General features: G+C 37.9%; 1 protein-coding gene across 3 annotated transcripts in view; it reads right to left on the bottom strand.

The window, feature by feature from the left end:
* zmym4.L (zinc finger MYM-type containing 4 L homeolog) overlaps positions 1–6,203 on the bottom strand; it is a 72,661-nt gene extending 66,458 nt beyond the window's left edge. For 2 of the 3 annotated variants that reach the window (XM_018244954.2, XM_018244956.2), the window contains exon 1: positions 6,057–6,203. In XM_018244954.2, the coding sequence (XP_018100443.1) occupies positions 6,057–6,135 (79 nt within the window). In that variant the 5' untranslated portion in view covers positions 6,136–6,203. Of the gene's footprint in view, positions 1–5,970; positions 5,992–6,056 lie in introns of those variants that run through there. The other variant, XM_018244960.2, reaches the window with a different exon arrangement.
* Positions 6,204–21,179: the final 14,976 nt, after the last annotated feature.

Raw genomic sequence — 21,179 nt, 5'->3', positions numbered from 1 at the left:
CCACTGGACTGTTTGTATGTGCTAACTTCATTTTGGGGCCTCTAAATGCCAGATACTTTGGTAAACCTATGAACAATGGCCACCAAACTGTTCAGAGGAACCCTGGCAATCATATTTAGGGTGCTTTTTCTTGGTGCATAACGATACATGGGTGATATGGTGCTGAGAAGTTGAAGCTTTGAGGCAATTTTCAGATATTTCACCAAAACCGACAATTGTGGGAAAGCCTTGCGACTCAGTAGTTTGGAGCAGAAAGGCATGGGTACCCATTTTAGATTCTGTAGAATGTGTACTTTCCAAAAATATATGGGTTTTGGGGGGTAAACATATATTTCTGTGTTTTTACCCCACAAAAATGCAGTCAATGTGTTGATTTTTCATTAGATGAAGTTACCCACAGGACAATTTGTATGCGCTAACTTCATTTTGGGGCCTCTAAATGCCAGATACTTTGGTAAACCTATGCACAATGGGCACCAAACTGTTTGGAGGACCCCTGGCAATCACAATTTGGGTGCTTTTTTGTGATACATAACGATACATGGGTGATATGGTGCTGAGAAGTTGAAGCTTTGAGGCAATTTTCAGATATTTCACCAAAACCGACAATTTTGGGAAAGCCTTGCGACTCAGTAGTTTGGAGCAGAAAGGTATGGGTACCCATTTTAGATTCAGTAGAATGTGTACTTTCCAAAAATGTATGGGTTTGGGGGGTAAACATATATTTCTGTGTTTTTACCCCACAAAAATGCAGTCAATGTGTTGATTTCTCATTAGATGAAGTTACCCACAGGACTATTTGTATGCGCTAACTTCATTTTGAGGCCTCTAACTGCCAGATACTTTGGTAAACCTATGAACAATGGCCACCAAACTGTTTGGAGGAACCCTGGCAATCATATTTAGGGTGTTTTTTCTTGGTGCGTAACGATACATGGGTGATATGGTGCTGAGAAGTTGAAGCTTTGAGGAAATTTTCAGATATTTCACCAACACGACAATTGTGGGAAAGCCTTGCGACTCAGTAGTTTGGAGCAGAAAGGCATGGGTACCCATTTTAGATTCGGTAGAATGTGTACTTCCCAAAAATATATGGGTTTTGGGGGGTAAACATATATTTCTGTGTTTTTACCCCACAAAAATGCAGTCAATGTGTTGATTTTTCATTAGCTGAAGTTACCCACGGGACTGTTTGTATGCGCTAACTTCATTTTGGGGCCTCTAAATGCCAGATACTTTGGTAAACCTATGAACAATGGCCACCAAACTGTTTGGAGGAACCCTGGCAATCATATTTAGGGTGCTTTTTCTTAGTACGTAATGATACATGGGTGATATGGTGCTGGGAAGTTGAAGCTTTGAGGAAATTTTCAGATATTTCACCAAAACCGACAATTTTGGGAAAGCCTTGCGACTCAGTAGTTTGGAGCAGAAAGGCATGGGTACCCATTTTAGATTCGGTAGAATGTGTACTTCCCAAAAATATATGGGTTTTGGGGGGTAAACATATATTTCTGTGTTTTTACCCCACAAAAATGCAGTCAATGTGTTGATTTTTCATTAGCTGAAGTTACCCACGGGACTGTTTGTATGCGCTAACTTCATTTTGGGGCCTCTAAATGCCAGATACTTTGGTAAACCTATGAACAATGGCCACCAAACTGTTTGGAGGAACCCTGGCAATCATATTTAGGGTGCTTTTTCTTAGTACGTAATGATACATGGGTGATATGGTGCTGGAAAGTTGAAGGTTTGAGGCAATTTTCAGATATTTCACCAAAACCGACAATTTTGGGAAAGCCTTGCGACTCAGTAGTTTGGAGCAGAAAGGCATGGGTACCCATTTTAGATTCTGTAGAATGTGTACTTTCCAAAAATATATGGGTTTGGGGGGTAAATATATATTTCTGTGTTTTTACCCCACAAAAAATGCAGTCAATGTGTTGATTTCTCAGTAGCTGAAGTAAAGTCCTGAACAATTTGGATGTGCTAACTTCATATTGGTGTCTCTAAATGCCAGATACTTTGGTAAACCTATGCATAATGGGTATCAAACTGTTCAGTGGACCCCTGGCAATCATATTGCAGGTGCTTTTTCTTGGTACCTAATATAGTTTGGGATATGCGGAGCAGCAAAATAAAACCTTTGAAATGATTTTTCAAAATTTTGAATTTTATTTTGAAAAACCGCTATGTTCAGACAAGCTTTTCTGTTTGGTAGTTGGGAGTAGAGAGACATAGTTACCCATTTTGTAATCGGCAGAATGTGTACTTTTCAAAAATGTATGGTTTTCTGGGGTAAACCTATGGTTTCAGGATTTTTTGCCTCGGAATCTAAAGCATGCCGTTTTCTGCCTTAGTGCTTTAAAAATTCAGTAATATACTGCCGGGAGTTTTTGCTGTACAGAAGTCCTAAATCTCCCTAAAACTATACATATCTGGTATTGGCACGTTCGAGAGACATAAGGCTTTCCAAATCAGTTGGATTTTCATCTGTAAAATGAAATATTTTTCTGGTATAAATTGATATACGATGAAAAATGGTAATTTTTCTTTTTTTTTTCGTATTTAGCACTATAAATTTTTTTGCACAGGTGGAAATACATGAAAACTCAGGCAGATTTAGAAAGCTCAGTTTCTACCGAAAAAAACAATGTATAGTTTTCCTAGGTAAACTATAGGTTTCCCCTCAGAAAATGCCCCTAAAGTGAGAGAGCACAAAATTCTTAAAAACGGCTGGCATTTCGCGTAACCAAAATGTGAAATTCTGCTGGCACTTAAAGGGTTAAAAATCTTTATAGTAAATGCATACCTTGCAACTGTCCTGTTTTCTGTGGAACAGTCCTGATTTTGATACCTAAGCCCACAGTCCCGGTTTTCTTACTGAAGTGAATTTAGAAAGTATCAAATAGCGAGGAGTTGGATACTAGACGCAGCAGATGCTGGTAGAGAATAGGAAAATCACCAGATGGGAATGGGATGATCAAGGTCTCCAGTTCAAACACAAAGACTTTCCAATCTACACATCAATAAGCTATTCACCTCTTCCTGGCAGAAGCACTATGCAGGGTGTTTTTGGGCTTTACATGTTACTCAACAAAAGTCCAGTTTCTCTAAATCCATAGTGGATATACTTGTATATTCCCGTTGCAAACAACCCATGACAACCAGAGTTTATGGTTTCATTGTTCCATTTGCCAAGAATTGGCTGCTATAGATGAGTGCCAAGATGCCACTGTGCCCAGTGCCAGGGGCGATCCGCCAATGAGGCGAGCTGAGGAGCTCGCCTCAGGCGGCATCGCCAGCTAGGTTTCCAGGGGCGGCAAAAAGCCGCTCCTGGTGCCTTTAAGAGCCGAATTTCCGGTTTTTGAACCAGAAATTCGGCTTTACTAGGGCGAGAGAGCGCAATTGCGCTCTCCGCACTAGCGTTGCTGCCTCCCCCCGGAAATCGAATCGGGCTGGGGGGGGGCGGCATTACTGGAGCCGCCTCAGGCGGCAATGCATACAGAAACGGCGCTGCCCAGTGCTAATAAATGAACCTTATGCATTATATAGTGGTTATAATTACGGATGCACTGGCACTAGGATTCAAAAAAAAAAATAATAATATTCCTGGTTCCAAACCAAAAGTATACAATCTCATCAGTTAATACGTGGGGTACAGGTGCACATGTCCAAGACCTACAGCTCGAGGTGGAGATATTTGACCATAGACAAAACAGCAGGCACACACAGATCCCACGACAGGCAAATGACCTATACATTTTTCTATTCAGCCAACTACTGAATCCTCTGCAAAGGTTTTAGCAAAATACTGAAATAAATTAAAATTTTAATTTATATATTCAAATTTGGATACAATCCCCACAAAAAAATCCTAAAATGAAAATTAATTTTTGTCTCCAGTTAGCCAGTGCTTTACAGTATCATGACTTTAGGGTTCATATGGGCACTAAGTACTTGTCTAAATATAAACCCACAGAGGGATTTGTCGGAATCCAGAACCAAATCCTGGATTCGCTGCACTGTTAGCATTGTACAACAATAGCTCATATAGGTACACAAACACATATTCCTACTTCTAAAATATATATCTACTCCAATGATCCATTCACTCACCACTCTCTTTGATTGGATAAGGCAGAGGTATACTGATTAGGTGTCAACTAACCCCATGTCATAAAGGTGATACATTTCTGGATTTTTTTTCTTAAACCTAGTTCCTTTTTAGGACAATGACAAGCAGGCAGTTTCCCACAATCGACAACATACCTTCCAAGGAAATCTGTTGAAATCGCTGGAAGCTGCAACAATTTCAACAGATCTAGACAGAAATTTATTGTTGGTCTTTTGTTACCCATAGCAAAAGAGATTTCCCATAGATGTCCCATGTATTTTTTATTCAATAAAAAAACAACTGTCATTGCCCTTGTTCTAAATATAACATTAAATATGTTCTCAAAAATTCAAAATAGCTGACTATGAGGCTTGCATTTTTTACTGGTCTTTCGTATTTTTTGACAGACCTTTGTTTTTTTTACAAATGAAACCACGTGTAGAAATGTTGTCGTGTTTAATAAACGACCTAAATTTCATTCAGTAAGGCAAGGGGTGGTTGGGGAATCTTGGTACAATGAAAATCAGTATTGGTTCACAACTATTCCAGCTTCATTATTCAATAAAGACAATACAGATTTTGGACGGTGAAGTTGCTCTCTATATCAAGAACGACATCAAAGCAACAGTACTGAGGACAAGGTGGAGAATACATGTAGCAATAGAAACCAAGTGTATTCTACAGGCTCCAAGACAGGAGGAGGAATTGGATATTTTAGTTAAACTAAAAAGTTTTAAGAATGTATATATGTTGCAAGCTAAAACAAACCAGCTGGCAAATCTTCAACAGGAAAGAAAACCGTTTTATATATCGTGGACACATTATATCAAATCTACCTGCGACGGAGAACTTGTAATCGAATCCTCAACATTCAGTGGTCTTCGATACCCATTCAGTGCAACTACACAAGGGGAAGATTTTTTTAAAACTGCAGTCAAGTTTTTGCCACGATACAGGCAAAATCACAGAACTTTTACCGAATCTCCATTTTTAACAAAAATACAGCACTGACACCAAGCATAAGATTAAATATATGTATCCAGATTACAAAATTATGAATTGTAGGAAAATGTCACATTATTTAGGTGGGTCATGGAGATCAAGATTGGTTGCTGGAAAGGGTTTCCGTCTTGGGGAAACATGGTTTTACAAAACGTATCAGTTACTAGTGCTCCTCCAGCAGAATCCTGCGTTGAAATAAGTTTTTCAAAAGAGAACAGATTTTTTTTTTTTTATAATTAATTTTGAAATCTGACATGGGGCTAGACATGTCAGTTTCCAAGGTGCCCCCAGTCATGTGACTTGTGCTCTCAGTCACTCTTTACTGCTGCATTGCAAGTTGGAGTCTTGTCACAGCTTCCTTCTCCCAACCTAGCAGCCCATTAGTGGAACAATGGGAAGGTAACCAGATAGCAGCTCCCTATCCCAAAACAACAGCTGCCTGGTAGATATGAGAACAACAATCAATCATGGGAAAAATCATGGGAAATCATGGGAATTGTAGTATATCAACAACTGTAACGCAGCATTACACTGAACAACCAAATATAAAAGTAATGTAAATATATTCTGGCTATTAACAGCCAATATAGTGATGTGTGGAGCACCAGTGAGCATTTGTTTATGTTTACTTTATTAGAAGCAACTGCAGCGCAGCGGTCACGTTGGACAAAAGCCACGCCTCTCATTGACAGAAAACACATGCTCTGTTTTTCGACTAGTAGTTCCACAGAGCTGCTACACTACAGTTCATTCAGTATACGCAGCTGGTGTTGTGCAGAGTAACTAAGTGTTTGTTTGCATACATGCGCAGCCAATACTTTGCATATGAAAATGTTACATCCTCCAACTACCTCACGTATCTCTTCCCTTATTCCGTCTTAAATCCAAAATATCCCCGTCTGCTCTCTACGCCACCCCGCATTCACTGTAATCTTACCCCAACTTCGGCACACACTGCTTTTCTTCCGGTCTTCCCGGGTTTCAGGCCCTCCCCACGCACCGGTCGCCGACGTCATCTTCCCGCGAAACTGGCTCCACCAATCCACAACAAGATCGGTCAACCCTACGTGAGGTACACACCCTTCAATGGCGCCGCAGAGAAAATAGCACGTGTTGTTTCCAAAAAAAATAAATTCTGTTATATGGAGGCATTCAAGGATTTCATTCAGTTCACTTGCAAATAAATGAACTTTCCTGATGCTATAAACTAATGGTCTGGTGATATTCAAGTAAAGGCAACAAATGCTGAAGCCATGGGGTTGTAAAGCATTTAGAAGGAATGTATCAGGGAGTCAAACAGCAAATTCATTCCCAAGCAGGTCCAGACTGAGACTTAAAATAGGCCCTGGAATTTCAGGTACAGGGAGGCCCAATCAGCCCACAAAAGATTCTGTCATGGGCCCTCAAATCAGGCAAGGGCTTCATGGAAAGTGTGGCGTTAGGACGATCAAAGATGGGTCAATCAGGTACAGGGCCTCTCAATTCATTATGGAAGTTTTGTGTCCATAATGTTATATGAGGAAAAAAGTGGGGTGAACTGAAACCATACATTTATGAAGACTCAGCACTGCTTAGTGTGGCAAATCTAACTTAAACTAACCCAGTTGCAGTCTACCACCATTACAGTAATTAAAGCAAGTTTTTGCTTCCATCTGCTAAGTCTGAGGAAAGGTTCAGAAAAAATTAAATAGACTGAAAAACAGGAGGGAGGTTGAGCACCACTTTAAGGACACCCTTATACACACCTCAATGACATCTCTGGCTACCTGAACAGTTCCAAAGCTATAGTAGAATAGTATTATACTGTGTTAGCCATTGATCAAAAACAAAAAAGTGATACCATTTATTCAATAATTTAGTTAAAAAATTCAAACATTTGCAAAATTGACTTCCCTCTTATCAGAAACTAATAAGACATTTTTATCAATAATGGCAACCATGGGCATCCCAAGCCACCAGTTCAGAATTAAGCTTAACATCTCTCTCAGCATAAGACCAATAAAACCTAATAGGAATTACATCACTGACAAGAGCAAAGTTTCTCTAAAAGGGAAAATCTATTTATATATCAGGTGACTAGACAAGGAAAATGAGGATATCTCTATAGTCCTCATAGTCCATCTCCATAGGCCGCACTCTCCTAATTGTCTCTCAATTGATTCCGGGTGCTGCACAAAGTTGTATATTCACATCAGCACGAGAGATGTGCTCATTCCGTCAAAAAAAGTTACTTTATTTCAGTGTTAATCACAATGACGTTTCGGTTCTGGTCTCGAACATTTTGAGAAAGGTTCGAGACCAGAACCAAAACATCAATGTGAATTAAATAAATAAATATATATATATATATATATATATATATATATATATATATATATATATATATATATATATATATATATATATATATATATATATATATATATATATATATAGTAAACAAAAAAAGTCCAGACAACTTATCTTGTGAAGAAAACGAAAATTCTTTATCCAGCATAAATATGCAAGAATATGCAACGTTTCGAAGCTCCTGCTTCTTTATCAAGCAATCTAGGTTACAATGATTTCACATCCTTATAAAAGGTTACAGCTGTAAACACGCCCCCAAGGGGGAGGTATAAATTTTAAGTGTGGTATATGACCTCTTGAACAAAATCAGAATAATAGACCATTAACATCGAGGTATATACATAGAAACAGCCAATAGGTTAGTCCATTGTATCATAATGTGAACATAAACCACAAAATGTGTAACAGAAATATTTAACACGTTATTACCACATATATTCTAAGGATGTGTCTGTGTCCCAACCTACACCTTATCCGCATAGATTATCTAATTACCTCACTATATGAAAGCATGCAAGTCGTACTCTCTATTTAACCCTTTTGGGTATAGTGTTTGTAAAGTATGTATCCAAAATTGTTCTCGTTTCTGGAGTTGCAGGAGTCTATTGCCCCCCCGACGTGGGGGGGCAATAGACTCCAGCACAAGGAATCTGAGGGTTGCTACGGAATGTCGTGCTGAGTGAAAATGAGCTGGAACCGGTAACTTAAGTACCTCTTTCCGGATCGTGGACTTATGCTGACTAATGCGATCACGTATGGGTTGGATAGTTTCCCCAATGTAAGCAAGGCCACATGGACATTTAAGCATGTAAACTACATACTCCGTGTCGCATGTGAAGTGTCCTCGCAGCTCAAACTTCCTCCCTGTCTGTGGATGCGTGAACACATTGGTACGTATCACACTGGAACATTGATTGCATCTCCCACACGGGAACATACCATTCCTTAAGGGAGCCAATACCCTCTGTACCTGTACCTTCTGGGTGCCAAGATCTGTCTTAACCAATCTATCCCTAAGGTTCTGTGTGCGTTTATAAGATAATAATGGTGGCTCCTGAAAATCAGGAATAGTGGGATAAGCCTTACGCAATAATGGCCAGTGCTTGTAAATGATATGGTGAATTTTACAAGTACACGGATGGTAAGTATGTACAAATGGTATGCGTGTCCTTTTGGACATATCACGTGTCCTTTCCTGTATGATGGAATCACGATCCAAATCTTTCACTCTGGCTACCTCCTGATCAAGTATCTGTCTAGGATAGCCTCTCTGTGTAAACTTCATGGTCATCTCATCCAACCGTATATTGAGCTGTTCTTCCTCTGTGACTATGCGTTTAACTCGCAACATTTGAGATCTGGGGAGAGAGGAAATGTTAGTCTTCGGATGTGCACTGTCAAAGCATAATAAATTGTTGCGATCTGTAGATTTGACATAGAGGTCCGTATAAAGGCACCTACCCCTACGATACACACTAGTATCAAGGAATGTGACCCTTTCTTCACTGTAGGTAAGGGTAAACTCTATGGTAGGAACACAGGTATCTATGTGTGCTTTGAACTCAAGAAGGGATCCAACGTCACCCCTCCACAACACCAACAAATCGTCAATATAGCGCCACCATCTTATGCAATGCCTTCTGTATAATTCATTGTTATATACAAAATTGCGTTCAAAGTAATTCATAAATATGTTGGCGTATGTGGGGGCGACGTTGGACCCCATGGCTGTCCCCTGTACCTGGAGGAAGAATGTATCTTGGAACAAAAAATAATTCTTATGCAGAACCAAAGCCAATAATTCCATGAAAAAGTCAATCTGCGCCATATTATACTGCGTACCCTCTAGGGTTAACCGCACTGCCTCTGAGCCTAAGTCATGCGGTATTGAGGTGTACAGGCTATTACACAGGCTTGGCAGAATACTATCGGCTGAAACGAATCCCGAGGGGCCTGCGAGTACATTTGCAACCTACCCTGTTCTCGGATAATCTGGAGTATTGCAAGAAGTTTAAGGGCATTTTGAACAAATGTTCTCTGGACATAATTACTCTCACGATTGAGCAGATACAGAAAGAATTACTCACGGTGTCGGAACAAGTGAGTACACTTGAAACGCAAATTACGCAGATATCGAGCCAGGAGGAGTGGGCGGAAACCGTCCTTCTTTCGGGGCCGCAAGACGCAGGCGCGACAGCCACGTGGGGCACGCCGCGACGGACGGCAGGAGGCCGGACGCAGCAGTTCAGGGGAGACGTCCTCACAACGCGCTTCGGATTCCTCCGGGTCTTCGGCTTTTTTAAGCGACGACAGCGCTCCTTCAAGCAGCGGGGAACGCGAAGGGGGCGCCCCAGAATCTGGCGCAATAGCTGCGACCAAACCACGGCCGACGAGAGGCACTCACAAGTCAGCACCCAAGAAGGGACTTCAATCGTGATTAATATCTCCAAAAAGGTACTGACACAATCTGAACTGAATCTATTGCAGAAGGGTCTATCCTTTTGTCCATCAACTAAATTGGATACCTTTTCTTTAGACATTGATTTGCAAAGGTTTTATAGACTCTTACGTTTAAAGGTTCAGTTCATGGACAAGGATACTAGAGGGACTCAGACTACTGTTGGAACATTAACTCCACAACAATTTGATTTGTACAAAAAAAGTAAATATCTTCCCCCCACTTCTTTCCATCCAGTTGAGACCTTTATATCTCTGATGTCTAGGGATATTAATCAATTTATACAAGATCCTAAGGGGTTAAGAAACATGCGGTATACTAACAACTTAACTAAAATTGAACGGGAATCCCTTAAGGCATTAATGGAGGATAAGGATGTGATATACAAACCAGCGGATAAGGGGGGAGCATTAGTAATTCTAGATAAGGAATACTATATACAGGAGATAGTGAGCCAATTGAGCAATACAAATACCTATGTATCTCTTGCCAAGGATCCCACAGATGAAATCACTGGGTTAATATCTGAGGTACTGTCTCGTTATCTTGGGCAGGGTGTAGTGACTGATGACTTAAAGGATTATCTCACGAAGGAGTTTCCATGCATACCTGTGTTCTACACCCTTCCCAAGATACATAAGAATTTACAATCCCCACCGGGGCGCCCTATAGTGGCTGGTGTTAATTCAGTCTTATCTCCTCTATCTATTTTTTTGGATAAGGTGTTAGCGCCTTTTGTTCAATCAGGCGAATCATATGTTAAAGATACATCCCATTTTTTACGCCTGATTCGCGACATTGACTTGGGAGAAGGTACGGTGCTATTAGCAGCATTTGATGTTAATAGCCTGTACACCTCAATACCGCATGACTTAGGCTCAGAGGCAGTGCGGTTAACCCTAGAGGGTACGCAGTATAATATGGCGCAGATTGACTTTTTCATGGAATTATTGGCTTTGGTTCTGCATAAGAATTATTTTTTGTTCCAAGATACATTCTTCCTCCAGGTACAGGGGACAGCCATGGGGTCCAACGTCGCCCCCACATACGCCAACATATTTATGAAGTACTTTGAACGCAATTTTGTATATAACAATGAATTATACAGAAGGCATTGCATAAGATGGTGGCGCTATATTGACGATTTGTTGGTGTTGTGGAGGGGTGACGTTGGATCCCTTCTTGAGTTCAAAGCACACATAGATACCTGTGTTCCTACCATAGAGTTTACCCTTACCTACAGTGAAGAAAGGGTCACATTCCTTGATACTAGTGTGTATCGTAGGGGTAGGTGCCTTTATACGGACCTGTATGTCAAATCTACAGATCGCAACAATTTATTATGCTTTGACAGTGCACATCCGAAGACTAACATTTCCTCTCTCCCCAGATCTCAAATGTTGCGAGTTAAATGCATAGTCACAGAGGAAGAACAGCTCAATATACGGTTGGATGAGATGACCATGAAGTTTACACAGAGAGGCTATCCTAGACAGATACTTGATCAGGAGGTAGCCAGAGTGAAAGATTTGGATCGTGATTCCATCATACAGGAAAGGACACGTGATATGTCCAAAAGGACACGCATACCATTTGTACATACTTACCATCCGTGTACTCGTACAATTCACCATATCATTTACAAGCACTGGCCATTATTGCGTAAGGCTTATCCCACTATTCCTGATTTTCAGGAGCCACCATTATTATCTTATAAACGCACACAGAACCTTAGGGATAGATTGGTTAAGACAGATCTTGGCACCCAGAAGGTACAGGTACAGAGGGTATTGGCTCCCTTAAGGAATGGTATGTTCCCGTGTGGGAGATGCAATCAATGTTCCAGTGTGATACTAACCAATGTGTTCACGCATCCACAGACAGGGAGGAAGTTTGAGCTGCAAGGACACTTCACATGCGACACGGAGTATGTAGTTTACATGCTTAAATGTCCATGTGGCCTTGCTTACATTGGGGAAACTATCCAACCCATACGTGATCGCATTAGTCAGCATAAGTCCACGATCCGGAAAGAGGTACTTAAGTTACCGGTTCCAGCTCATTTTCACTCAGCACGACATTCCGTAGCAACCCTCAGATTCCTTGTGCTGGAGTCTATTGCCCCCCCACGTCGGGGGGGCAATAGACTCCTGCAACTCCAGAAACGAGAACAATTTTGGATACATACTTTACAAACACTATACCCAAAAGGGTTAAATAGAGAGTACGACTTGCATGCTTTCATATAGTGAGGTAATTAGATAATCTATGCGGATAAGGTGTAGGTTGGGACACAGACACATCCTTAGAATATATGTGGTAATAACGTGTTAAATATTTCTGTTACACATTTTGTGGTTTATGTTCACATTATGATACAATGGACTAACCTATTGGCTGTTTCTATGTATATACCTCGATGTTAATGGTCTATTATTCTGATTTTGTTCAAGAGGTCATATACCACACTTAAAATTTATACCACCCCCTTGGGGGCGTGTTTACAGCTGTAACCTTTTATAAGGATGTGAAATCATTGTAACCTAGATTGCTTGATAAAGAAGCGGGAGCTTCGAAACGTTGCATATTTTTGCATATTTATGCTGGATAAAGAATTTTCGTTTTCTTCACAAGATAAGTTGTCTGGACTTTTTTTGTTTACTATACATTGTGTCCTTTATTGGACTAAGTCACGGATTGGTGCACACTCCACTCCATTTTGTTTGAATATATATATATATATATATATATATATATATATATATATTTGTACAAACTGGAGTGGAGCGGTGTCCCTGTCTCGGACTTAGTCCATATCCTGGACAAAATATATATCAAAACAAAAATGTCCAGACCAATGTAGTGAATAAAAGAAAATTGCTTTATCTGAAACTCTGCAACGTTTTGAAGCTCCCGCTTCTTTTTCAAGCAGTATACATCAAAGTGACATCACATCCTAAATAAAGGCTATGCATTAACACACCTGACATGTGAAACAAATCAAGGCTGATCCAATCAGGATTCTATGAACATGTAAATCAGGTTTTACCCATATTATATACATCACGTTTTATGTTATAGCTTTTACACATGTTTCATGTTACAGCTTCTATCATATTACAGCATATGTCATTATTTAGTATATAACAATATCGAAACCACTGGTAAAACTATCAGCTAGCTACATCTAGATACAATGTGCGTTAAAGTCAACAAAGTCCCAAACCACACCCATTTGTATCAATATTATATAAAGGCATACAGGTCATATTCCCTATTAAGACCCTTGGGATGTAGTGTTTGTAAAGTATGAATCCAAAACTTCTCCCTTTTCTGGAGTTGTAAGAGTCTGTTGCCCCCCGGCGTGGGGGGGGGCAACAGACTCTATAACCTGAAATCTCAAGGCTGCTGAGTGTCATGCTGAATGAAAATGTGATGGAACCGGCAATTTAAGTACCTCTTTTCTTATTGTGGATTTGTGTTGGCTTATCCTGTCTCTAATGGGTTGTATGGTCTCCCCTATATAGGCCAAGCTGCAAGGGCATTTCAACATATAGACCACATATTCTGAATCACATGTATAGTGTCCCTGTATCGAAAATCTTTTTCCTGAATATGGATGTGTGAATGTGTCAGTGCGAATAACACTTGAACATTGGTTACATCTGCCACAGGGATACATGCCATTGCGTAGGGGTACTAGTAACCTCTGTGTGCTCTTTTTTGTAGTAATATACAACAGAATTTAAAGCTGCACAGTCCCGCAGTGGATCATATATGAATAAATTAATATAATCTAGTTGGATGAGGAAAGGAAACCTTGCTCACCCAGCAACAGACGTGACCTGGGTGTAAAAAACCCCAGGTCCAGCACTTAAACGAATATTCAACTGTGAAGTCGCTGATGTATAAATGGGAAAGCACTCACCCGTAGTCTTTAGTGGTCCGGGTGCATCGCCCCGAACCTGTAGCAGGGGGTATGTGCACTGTCAAGTATAGGAAAATAGGCAAGCATTGCCGGACGTCACTTCAAATGGGTAAAATTCAACTTTTATTTCAAAATCATTAAAACCAAACTGTCCTGACGCGTTTCGTATCCATGCGATACGTAGTCATAGGCACAAGTTCACACAAACTCTCAACGGCTTTTTGAAAAGGTTCTCAAAGGAAATGACATCACTAATTTGATTAAATCATTTGAAATAGAAAACAGATGTTAATGATGCCCTTAACGTTGCTATGAGTTAATTAAAAACCTGCCGTATAGAACCATAATTGTTTGTTAAAACATAGGTAAAAATGTTATTTGAAAGCAAGTTATGAAAAAAGCCAAAGGAAAATACAAAGATGAATAAACGAATGAATTAACAAATGAATAAACCCTCAATTTCATTTAGTGGATATTAACCATAAATACTTGACAAAAACTGTAATTTATAGAAATTTGAGTTCATCTTAATGTATTAAATGATTTAAAGAAATTAATGTCAATGTGTCGATAATATTGTAAATACTAAGTAATACATAATTTTAATATACCATAAATTGTAAAATATAGACACAAGGGCATTAATAATAATTATCAATAATTAATATTTGACAATTCATAATTAATAATGTAAATAATTTAAATAATTTAAATAAATCATTATTCCTAGGCTAATGAATCTTTTTTGTAGTGCTTAGATCCGCTTTAACCAACCTGTCTCTCAAATTACGAGGACGTTTACAGGACAGAAGTGGAGGTTCTAAAAACTCCGGGATATCTGGATAGGCTCGCTTTAACAAAGGCCAATGTTTATGTATAGCACAGTGTATCTTGCGTACACATGGATGATATGTGTGTGTGTGAACGGTATACATTTCTTTTTCTGCGTACCTTGTGACCTCCCTGGCTGGGGAGGATTTAGCCCTCAGTGAAAAAACAGCGTTCAATGGACATTGATTACAGGTAATGCTAAAATGCACATAAAATATAAAACAAGTTAGGGACCGCCATTCGGGGTTTACCTTGACGTGGTATGGTGGCTTATCAATTTTATGATCATAACTTTGTAACAAAATAACCCCTGTTTTGGGTACATATGCAATAGCATTTATTATACTTATATATATACTTTAAAGCCTTTAGAGTGCTCCCACAACCCCCCTGTTTTGATATTATATATATATATATATATATATATATATATATATTGCTCAGGTCTTTCATTTAGGCATGGTATGATATACACTAACCAATAAAGTTAGCATTTACTCTACAGTTCCCCAACTAGGCAGGTTGTATGAGTAATCCCTCATTTGGCAACCTCACAAATGTGCAGATGTACTAGTGAATGACAATCTTAATCTTACCCCTCCCTCCTGCATACTCATAGGAGCATAAATGGGATTATTCACTCTTAAAAAACTATAAATGTTATATAGTACACAACAAATAATGTTTTCTTTACATTTCTTTCTATTTTCTTTATTTTTACATTTTTTTTAAAAGAACGTTTACAAAAAAATGAGGAATCAGCAGATGTTTACTAAACCAGATTTTCTTTTACAATTTCATACATTCGTTGATACATTAGTTGACATATTTCATAGAAGTCAGAGAAATGTGTCAGAATCAATTGTAACAAGTGCAGCAGCTTCTGAGAAATGTATCCACTAATTACATTTTTACAGTTTAGGACTGTTAAAATGTAACCTAGTTTACCAAGTTTATTTGTGAGGGAGAGAATTTGTAAACATTTTTAAAATAATTTTTTTAAGAAAAATAGAAAATAGAAACTTTTTTTAAATTTTTTAAATTTAAAACTCTTGCCTACATTGTAAAAAAGCAGGTACCTGTACATCATACATCATGTATAAAATAGATGCACATCAATGCTACGTGATAATTAATTTTACTCTTAATAAATATTTATGATTAAATATTAAATATTAATATCAATGTGTTTGAAATATTTATGTTGTACGCATAACTATTAAATAGATCCTTCTTAACGTTGACCTTTCACCCAGACACAAAAATCTGTATAATAAAAGTCCTTTTCAAATTAAAAAATGAAATCCAATTTCAGTTTTTATTAAAACATTCATAGCTGTTGTAAGCTCATTTAAAAATATCAGCTGTCAATCAAATCAAATATTGTCTCCCCCCGGGGCAGACAATTACTTTCACTTTTCAATCAGCACTTCCTAAATGTGACTGCAATCCACACATTTCCCCATTCTCTTCACCATTTAGTGTAACCAGTGCATGGGGATGGACATTAGGTCCCCCATTCTGGTGCACAAACAAGATTCTGAGATGATGCAAGGCTTGCCTTAATAACAGTGTCCACAAAATAGCTCCTGACTGCTTGCTATAATCATGAATTCCCAGACTGAATGAAACATGATTCAAATAATTTATATTGTGTAATTAAAGTTCATTTTGCTTGACTAATGTGATAAAATAGGATTTTGAATAAAAATTTTTTGGGTGACAGGTCCCCTTTAAAAGGGCAGTATACATTTCAAAGACATGAGCACAATAATCTTTAAATTACAAAAAATGCATTATCGTATTCGTTTGCCATTATAAAGCACAAATGAAAAACTGGATTTCTTTAATGAAATTTACTCCATCAACCCCCTTTATAAACAGAGTAATTTGTTTAGAGCTACTTGACTCCCTTTGAACAAAAATCCCATGCCTAAACTGCAGCTCGTTATCAGAGGGTTTCTTGCTGGACTAATAATTAGTTTCCCTATTTTCAGCAGAACCCACAAGTGCCAGAAAGTGCTATAGTGAACTGGTTTCATTTTCTTGTTGAGTGCAAGAAATAGCATATATATTTTTTGATTAAAAGAACAGGCCAAAAGTATGTTCAGCACAAACTCAATTCATTGAGCTCATTTGAAGAGGAGTATATACTGTCCCTTTAAGGGATTATGAGTCATATAAAATAAATTCTGTAATATACAGCATCTTATCCAGAGCTGGTCCAAGTAGTGTTAGCTCCCAAGACTATACTTGGCACCCTGCCTGCCCACTTGCCATCCTTCCGCCTGCCATATCTGCCTCCCCCAGTTCACACAATCCCCTCAGCTCATGCTTACCTAGTCCTCACAGCCTCTGGCTATTGTTACCCCACGGATTGCACCTCCTTCTGCCCTTCTGCTGCTTCACCTGTCTACCCCTAGTTATGGCCTGATCTTATATTTGCAAAAGGAGACCTAAAGAATAATGTCACACTTGTGGCGCAATTAGCCAGTATATATATATATATATATATATATATATACTGGCTAATTGCGCCACAAGTGTGACATTATTCTTTAGGTCTCCTTTTGCAAATATAAGATCAGGCCATAACTAGGGGTAGACAGGTGAAGCAGCAGATATATATATATATATATATATATATATATATATATATATATATATATATATATATACTGTATACTGTTTTCAGAGGGTTTTAGTGATTCTAAAAATATCCTACTCCCTGTTGATTCAAAAGGAGCTACTAACAGAGTGAGGATAATTAGCACAATTGGCTTATACTTTTTACAGGACAGGAGCAAATATCCTAAAAATCCCAGTGGTCATAAATAAATAGATGAAATTGTTTTACTGTTTGTTTTTTTTCCTGGATGTTTTAGTAAATGTTTTGTCCTTTAGCACAATGACCCGTTGAGTAGTTCTCTAACACTATATAATTGCATTTGTCATCTGATTTGTCAGATGAACAGGCAAGTGATTTTGGGGTAATCAAAAGGCAGATTGAAGTTCAACACCTTTTAAAACATCAAGTCAAGTTAATGTTTTTTTTCTTTTGAAACAGAGCACTGATTTGTTTTCCTCCAAAACTATGGTGGAGTGGGGATTCATGTCAGTGGGATACAATAATGGCAGAATACAGTTTAAAGCATTTCACAACCCCTAGGTACATGTTTTGCCACAATGTGCTGCAATTATTACTACTAATAAAACTGAAAAAAGCTATTGTACAAACAGGGACTTAACAACACTTTTTGCCTTGATTGTACAACAGTTTTTATATATTATTTTAATCCTGCTTAATTTTTGAGAGGTTTCATCAGCGCTGCCGTCAAAAACACGTATTCACATTTGATGGTCTGAAAATTTTGATGGAAAGTAATTATTTTAGTTTTGGCAACACCTTTTTTCCTGCTGTTACCAAAGTATCAGTATGGAGGCCAACATCTTATTAGTGTATTGTAATCTGGTCATGCATACAAATGAACATAAAAACATTCTGAAACACCCGATTACAGTAAGAATACAAAAAAGGAACATCTGAACAAGACGTGCTAAAAATTATCAATTAAAATGATGCACTGTTTTGGAAATAAATTTGTGTATAATTGGCATTACCATACTTGCATACCCTGTCTCTCCATTGACTGAATGCCCGGTGATGGAAGATTTTTGGTTTGAGATCATTAATAGAGGTTATAATGAATGTGATCTAAGAATGTGGCATTTTTTCCAGTTGTTTTATGCCTCACACCCTATGGTAAGAGAAGTCATCATCAAATATCGATATCTTTATTATTCAGATTTATTAATATTTCAGAACCCTTTGTTTTTTTCATATATAAACCAAGTTAGAAAAATATTTACCCAATAACCTGGATTTGGAAAGTGGAAGCTAGAGACAAGTTGATTTAACTATAAGTGAAAATGACCTATTACTATTACTGCCATTATATTCCTGTTCCTCCACAGATGCTCTTCATTGTTTGGGGACACCAGAATAATAATATTCCACAAATAAAATTTTACAACTGCTTTCTTTTTAGTCACACTTTTTCTAAAATGTACATATTAAAATTGGATTTGTTTTGTGTACTCTTTAGATGCTTCCCAGTAGCAGCTCAGCAAGCCTGGTCACCTACTTTCCAGTTAATACCTAAGTTTCTGGCATGTCCCAGAAATTGCCCCTACTAAGCACACTTGAAGCTTTGCATGCCATGCATATATCAAACTGTAACAGCTGCCCTGTTACAGTCCTAAATAAAATATAATGGTGTAGTCCATCTTTACAAAATGCATCATTTAAAATACAATGGGGGAAATGTAATAAAATTTGCAAAGAAAACAAATTTGCAAATAAGAAATATGTAATATTCTTCATTAGGCTTTTGTTAAATTGCACATCTTAATTGCGCTTGAAGGTGGCATAACGTTTTGAAACAAACGTAACAACCTTTTCATCAAGAATTTTTATTTCATACACTGCACGCTATCACAAACTATATAATAACTAAATCATAATTGCTATCCTACTGTCGCGTGAGGGGAAAAGGGTTCGCAAAGGCAAAATTGTACCCATTGCAAACATTTATTCGCATTGTGAATGATTTTTACGTTAGTGACCAATATTATATTTGTGTGTGTGTAATTCTATATACTGTATGGCTCGGAGTACTTCTTCTACATTGGTAATCAAACTTCAATTACATTTAAAAATAATTTTCAAATTATAAAAAAATATTAGTAAATGTATCATGGTATGTTGCTTAGAATTACATTTTCTTTCAAATAAACCTATATCAAGCTGCTCATGAGACTTCCCCTTATCTCCAGGACCCACCAGCAGGCACAGGATCTGTTTCTTCTTTAGACATGCACATGGATGCAGATAAGTGAGACAGCTAGGCTATTGCATACACTAATAAACTCCCTAAAAAAATTAAAATTTTAATAAGACTAAGGGGCTGCTTTATCATTACAAATACAATTATATTGGAGTTAATTTATTTTCTGTGCTGAGATGACTCACACCAAGGTGGAAATGTCTAAATCCTTCCATTCTGCATGTTACAGCATTGTAGAGCAAGTATTCACACAGGTGATAGTGCTCAGTGCTGCCAAATACACTAACAGCTTTGATAAATGCTTCAATTCATTAAAAATGTTCCTGTGACAAACAGGGAAAAGTCCAGCTACTGGCAATATTTTAGAGGTCCCCTGTAGGAAATTAGCCCAAGAGTATTTTGTATGTGTATATACATATTCATACCATTCAGAAATATAAAATATTTGATATCCCTTTAAAGAAAAACAATGCCTTCCGAATGTATATCATAAGTGACCTATTAAAGAAATATACCATATTGGCAAAATATTTCCCCTTTTGCCTTGAGTCACCATTTTCTGATATTCTGTGAATCACCTGTCATTAAATACACAGATCTGTCCATTTGTTTCTGATGTAACCTAGCATCTATATGTGCCCTTGATTTGTGTATGAGCACAGTGCCTCAGATTAGCCAAATGGTACATTAAGAGGCCTATTTATTAAACCTTGATTTTTTTCTGGTTGAGTTTTTAAAGGGGAAAACTCAAATTTTTAGAGAAAAAAACTAGAATTTCTAGACAATTATTATACCCCAAAGCTGTTACAAATCCAACTAAAACCTGTTGAGGTCATGTAGAAGTCAATGCCAGATGTCCCTTTTACAATTTGAAGATGTCGTGATCTGCGCTGTATTTCGTATGATAATCCTGAAAAGTCTGTGTTTTCAGGCAAGATGATTTCTTGATAAAGAAGTTAAATTTGTGGATGGGAGTTAGGTCGACTTTGGTTTAATAAAAAAAAATTAAAATATATGGGATAAATTTGAGTTGTAGTAAATACCTGCCCCCCTATGTACTAACAGCAAGTTCTTCTATATGGAATTACCCAATGGCACATACTGCTTGAAAAGTATACTGTATGTATGTAAGCACTAATTATATAATATAGGTATATTTTCCTTTATTGAATTACAGAAGTAGAATGGCTATGTTTCAGAACTGGCACACAGTTGAATGCCAGGTGAAAACTAAAAAGTATGTACCCTCATGAAAGTCAAAGTGTTACTCTCTCTAAGTGCCATATTTTTTGCTAAAATCACTAATTTAAATGAGCAAATATAATACTACCTAATAGCGTCTTACCTGTTTGCTCCACCATTTTAAAACCGGATGACATCACTTCAAATAGCCACTCTACTTAAAGTGCACATGCGCAAGTTTTTTTTCCTGCAGATTGACCCTGATGAACCAGTGTGCCATCGATCCGAACAAGAAAAACAGGCAAGTGCCGACGCTTAGAAGAGCTCTCCTGTGCATGCAGGTGCCTAGGGCTAGGGGGTTTTAGAAAACGGGGAACCTCTATAACGTCAGCCAGGTTGAAGAGATTTTTTTTAGGGTTTGGGGAAAGTCTGTGCAAGTAGTCTGCTTAAAAACAAGATTGTAAA

Source organism: Xenopus laevis, chromosome 2L (genome assembly GCF_017654675.1).
Source record: "Xenopus laevis strain J_2021 chromosome 2L, Xenopus_laevis_v10.1, whole genome shotgun sequence".
NCBI lineage: Eukaryota > Metazoa > Chordata > Amphibia > Anura > Pipidae > Xenopus > Xenopus laevis.
This window is presented reverse-complemented; position numbering and strand designations above follow the sequence as displayed.